Source organism: Schistosoma mansoni (assembly GCF_000237925.1).
Source record: "Schistosoma mansoni, WGS project CABG00000000 data, chromosome 2 unplaced supercontig 0171, strain Puerto Rico, whole genome shotgun sequence".
Lineage (NCBI taxonomy): Eukaryota > Metazoa > Platyhelminthes > Trematoda > Strigeidida > Schistosomatidae > Schistosoma > Schistosoma mansoni.
Window position 1 is genome coordinate 194,714 of NW_017386001.1, and position 5,955 is coordinate 200,668.

The window sequence follows — 5,955 nt, forward strand, 5'->3', positions numbered from 1 at the left end:
TCTACCCGGAACTAGATCATCAAAATAAAAATGACTAGTAGAAACTCACCAAACTGCTGGTTACTTGTATTGTTATAAATTTCCAGCTGTCTGAGAAAAGCAGTGAGTTTTAATTTTACAATACTATCTCTGGATCAATATACAGTCTGTACTGTGTGCACTTAAGGAAGAAGTATCCATTTTTATTGACCTATCTAATTAAATTATTAAACTGGGTAATCATTGTTGAATGTTAGTTTCTATATAGATTCGATAAAATGAGGTAGCTAATTTTTAAGCCATAACTTCATCGTTTTAATCTAATCTAGTTTTTCCATTAAGTGGATTGAAGTTACAAAGACCTATAAAGTTATCAAAGTTTAGTTAAAACGGTTACTGTTAACAGAATCACTTTATTTATAGTTTATTAGAAGTTAACTTGATTAAAGAGCATCGTAACTTGAACAACAGAAAGATATGATTGACAAACTCATCTTTGGATGATTATATGTATGGTTAATGAATCAGCTATAAGAGAGGCAAGAATTAGATTCACAGATATGAGTAATTGATTGAAAATATTGTATTTATACCTCTATTTTGTCACTTGCTAGCATAAACTATGGTTTACATTATACAATTACCTCTTGTACAAAAAAGAAATCAAAATATATTGATTCTTTTATGTTTGTGCAAAATCATTTTTACGACTCAGTCTTATTCAAATACAGGCTAAGGTTTTTTTTATTGATTTTAATTATAAAATAGAATAAACGTGTGAACAAACAACAAGTTCTAAATTATGGATTATAAAACACATCGGGCGTCGTCTTATTGTCTGTAGGACTTTACATGTTGAGGTATAACAAGTAAAAGAATAATTTACTGACTTAGTTGCCTTGGAATTACCAATATATTTAACTGACACGCACATTAAGTTTAACATCTTATGGTATTTTTTTTACTTAACAATTGATAAGTTTTTGACCAAAAATTGTGACTAAATTACTTTTAAAAAACAGAAAACTCTTAAAGAAGAGATTAAGCGCTCGCACGTGAGACTGATAGGTCCCGGGTTCGAATCCCACGAGGAGGGATCGTGGTTGCGCACTGCTGAGGAGTCCCACAATAGGACAAAACGGCTGTCCAGTGCTTCCAGATTTTCCATTGTGTTCTAGCTTCAATTGACTCGTGATCTCAGCTATTAAAATTACTATAGTATCCACAAAACCCCCTTCTGATCTTAAAGAAGAAACAAAATTTTGATTTTTTAATGAAAACAATTAATTCTATTTGAAATTAAGGTGTACATGTATTTGACCATATAACTGAATCCACAATTACATTCTTTTCATTATATAATAGTATTCATCATACAGATATATTATCTATCTTATTATAAATATGATCTAACAAACTACTATTATTATAGTTGAGATCTAAACCAAACTTGCTCAAATCAATTAATTCTTCATTGCTATCCATTTCATTACGATGATGATCATCATCATCATTGATAAAATCATCATCATTATTATCATCAATATTAGTTCCATCTCTTGTATTATTATTAACCGATAATGATTCAGCAAAACGTGTAAATAATTCATCTAAATATTTTGCTCTTTTTTGTTTATTTGACCAAGAATTCTGTTCATCAGCTGTAGTCATGTTGATCGGTAATAAATATTTGATTCGATCATTTACATTTGAATGAATGATACTTGGATATTTTGTTTGTTTTCTTATAGTGAATAATTTAAATTCTTTAAATGTATCTAATTTAACAATAATTAATCGTCCATTATAACCTAATTGAATCTTAATTGATGGTAATTCTGATGATTCTAACGAAGTAGGTTTAACTTCATCAATTGGTGTCAATAATGCTCTACCAATAACTGGATAATTATTATGAATTTGATTGTTATGTATGATAACAAGCCATGCATTATGATATTCCAATGAGTAGATAACACTTACAATATATAATTTATCTGGTGTAAATTGAGCACATAATACTATAGGATCATTCTGTGTACCAGGTATTAAATTTGATGAGTTCAATAAAGCCAATATACTTCCATTTTGAAAGTTGATTAATCTTAAATTAGCATCTATCCCATAAGCACCATCTGAAGAAACATCAATTAGTTTATCTACTATTGACATTTGACTAATAATTAATTCATTATTTTGTTTATTTTTTAAATCTAACACTGTTATATTCAATGTTGAATTTTCTTGTTCTAACCATATATATTGTATAATCACTTTAGTAGGTTGTACTTCACATGTAAATAAACGTTGAACACTAGGTGTACGACAATAATCATCATGTTCTTTTAATAATTTATGTAAATTTACTTCATATATTAATTTTTTAAAATCTGGTGCTTCCAACATTCGAATCCATTGTCCATATTCACCACAACATAATACCAAATATCGATCATTATATATAATTTGTGTACCTTTGATAACTTGGATGTTGTAAAAATGAATATCCTAAAAATCGTCCATTTGTAGATCCATAACGTGATAATAAAGCTTGAGGTTTCACATCAATTTTATTCGTTGAAGTATTATTTTGAATATCTTTTGTGGAGTAATTTTTATGTAGATCTGTTAAACTAGATAACTTTGTATTACTAGCATGATCTGGTTTCAAAGTGTATATACCATACTTTGTTGACATATGAAATATAAATTCACCAATAATAGATATTTGACATCGTAATCCAGTGCCACCAATTTTATTATCTAAATCATATAAACGTATAACTGTTTGATCATATCCCATATTTGATGTATCATTATTCTTTTCTCTTAAAGATGTGTAATAGTTTATATTTGGAAGTTTTGGTTTTCTATATTCCGCTTTTTCATTGTTCAATTCTGTATAATTGTTTTCTTTTGAATTGTCATCTTTATTGTCATTGATTATACTTTTAACACGATAAACTAGTGCTAATCTCTTTCCATCTGAACTTAAATGACGTTCACATGGTGTATCTTCAAATATTGATGTCATTAAAAAGTTCGTTTCAAAATTATTCATAAAACTATCTTGTATATCTGGTTTCATACATTCAACTGAAATAACTTTTTGAGTTAAAAGATTATAATAAGAGAATAATTGTTGGTTGCCAATTTCAGTTGAATAGACAATATCCAATTCAGAATGATAATTAACTGTAGATAATTTTTTACCAATTGGTATTAATGCCATAGGTCCTTGATTTTTTGAACCTAATATAAGTACATTTATACTTGTTAAAATAATACTTCCATTTGTTACAACTATCAAACTGCCACCTCGAATGAAATATGCTTCATCTATAGCAGTTTTAAATGCATCTATTCTATGTATTTTTATAAGTATATTTGTACTAGATTTATTAGTATTGGTTATTGGTCTACTCATGGTTATATTGGATGTCATTTGTGTTGATTGAACAGCATTGAATTCAATCAATTCAACCCATGTTTTATGAATAGATGATTTAATGAAATGTATTAAAAATGAACTAGTACTATCATTACCAAATCGTATTTGACTATTATGATATCCTTGTAGACCAGCAATTAGTAATCTTGAATTTATTTGCCATATACCTATTATTAGACGATAATCATTGACATTATATAATGCAGCTAAATATTTTTCATCTGGTGATATCCATAATTTCTTGACACTTACTTGATGACGTACTTGATCAAGTATATTCATTGTCTCTGAATCCCATAAGAATGGAATATTGTTTTTCTTTTCTAGTGATACTTCTGATAGTGATTTAATTTGTATATTTTTTATATTCTTGTACAAGTTTAGTTCAAAGTTTGGCTTAATAGTACGAATTTCTTTGTTTGATATCTAAGGGAGGGGGGAGGTTGAAAAAAATAATTGAAACATTCTATTGATTATTAGATCATATTTTAACCGACTACTTATTTCTGTTCGGTTAAATAATTTAAGGGTATTGTTTAGTATACTTACTTACTTACGTACGCCTGTTACCCCTTGTGGATGAGCATGGGCCGCTCACCAGCATTCGTCATCCAACCCTGTCCTCGGCAATCCTTTCCAGTTCGTTCCAGTTGTTATTCATCCTTTTCATATCTGCTTCTATTTCCCAGCGTAATGTGTTCTTTGGCCTTCCTCTTTTCCGCTTACCTTCCGGATTCCAAGTTAGGGATTGCCTCGTGATGCAGTTCAGTGATTTCCTTAGTGTATGTCCGATCCACTTCCAACGTCTTTCCCTAATTTCCTCTTCAGCTGGAAGCTGGTTTGTCCTCTCCCATAAAGCGCTGTTGCTGATAGTATCCGACCAGTGAATGTTGAGTACTTGTACCTTCTTGACTATGGATGTAGTAGTTCTCCACGTTTCATCTCCGTACAGTGGAACTGTGTTGACGTTCGTATTGAAGATTCTCACTTTGAAGTTAGTCGACAGTTATTTTGAGTTCCATATGTTCTTCAACTGTAGAAATGCTGCCCTTGCTTTGCCAATCCTCGCCTTTACATCTGCATCCGATCCTCCTTGTTTATCAACGATGCTTCCCAGGTACGTGAATGTTTCCACCTCTTCCAGGGTTTCACCATCAAGTGCGATTGGGTTGGTGTTCTCCGTGTTGTATTTGAGAATATTGCTTTGTCCTTTGTGTATGTTGAATTATTTAGTATAAGGTGATAAATTGAAAACTTTAAGAAAAACCCCAGAGGATATTAAGACCCTTTCTCATATTTTAAGTCAACTTTTTAAAATGAAATCTGTAAGGTAGTTGAACTTAACTAAGACATTACTGATACCGTGACCGCTTGTTCACTGTTTGTCTTGAAACTTAATAATTTCTGATTTCATCCAAGGAGCAAAATTCTTACATTAAGGAGGATCTATTTCGTTATTAGTAAGATTTGGTTTATTTATTAATCAAAGAAAATCTCATTCAAAAGCATTTTCTATCCACTTGACAATTACATACTGTCTAGCAGGGATTTTGATTATTATAATGATGCATTTGATCATAACTAAAAGCCTCAAAAATTTCATTTTTGCTGTAGAATAAAAATGGACATAAACTGTATCCAGTTTGTTGTTTTGATTCAAAAGACTTCTAGCACAATGTTAAAACTATTGATAGTAAGGCTAGATATCATATACATAGTTTATTAATTAAACAGAAGAAAATCATAGGGTGATGCTACCGGCTTTGCTTTTAAGGCCTTTTTCCTGGTAAATCATTTGTGAACTTCACAAGAAGCTAAAATCCCACTACTGAAGGCAACTCACTACAGCTATTCTCTGTTTCATTGTTTTACATAAGAATGATGACAAATACTTCCCAGAAGTCTTTAGTTCATTTCTCTCTCTCTAGTCTTAATTATGTTGTATATGCAAAACCTCATGGAGGTTACCATTTGAGACTTTTAAGACATACCAAAATTAAGAAACGTAGAATCTCACTGGTTGGACTGTAAGAATTCCTTGTCAAATCGCTAAGTAAATTATATTTTTCTTTTTAAAAAAATCCAAGTATAATTTGATCATTATCTGCACTTGGAGTTTCTCTACTTTATGTGCTAAAAGTATACACCAAAAATGTTATATCCCGTGGAGAATTATGAATAGTAACTTGAGTACTATTTATGGACCAATGTGATATGCATATTTCCTATTCTATAATTGTTAAGTAACTAAACTATTCATATTCGTGTTCCTCTTATTATAAGCTTTATTTTGACCTATGAACTATTACTATACGATTTACCATTCTTGAGTTATCTCCAGTCTATTAATTACTGTTCCTTCTATTCATAGCCACATATGGCCAGATCTTATACAAATGTTATTTTTTATTTTATGGTATGATGTGGTCTGTTTGGTTGGTGTATAAACTCAGTATGTTTGTGAATAATGATTCATATTGCAGAGGCTGTTATTGGTGTTCTGGACTTAACTGGCTAGGCTAGGC

General features: G+C 30.4%; 1 protein-coding gene across 1 annotated transcript in view; it reads right to left on the reverse strand.

The window, feature by feature from the left end:
- Positions 1 to 299: 299 nt before the first annotated feature.
- Positions 300 to 5,955, reverse strand: part of Smp_123380 (hypothetical protein) — a gene marked incomplete at both ends in the record, with an annotated part of 11,934 nt that continues 6,278 nt past the window's right edge. Inside the window, 5 exon segments of the mRNA XM_018791533.1 lie at positions 300 to 341; positions 1,618 to 1,820; positions 1,875 to 2,088; positions 2,093 to 2,114; positions 2,454 to 3,856. Coding sequence (XP_018645306.1) covers positions 300 to 341; positions 1,618 to 1,820; positions 1,875 to 2,088; positions 2,093 to 2,114; positions 2,454 to 3,856 — 1,884 coding nt within the window.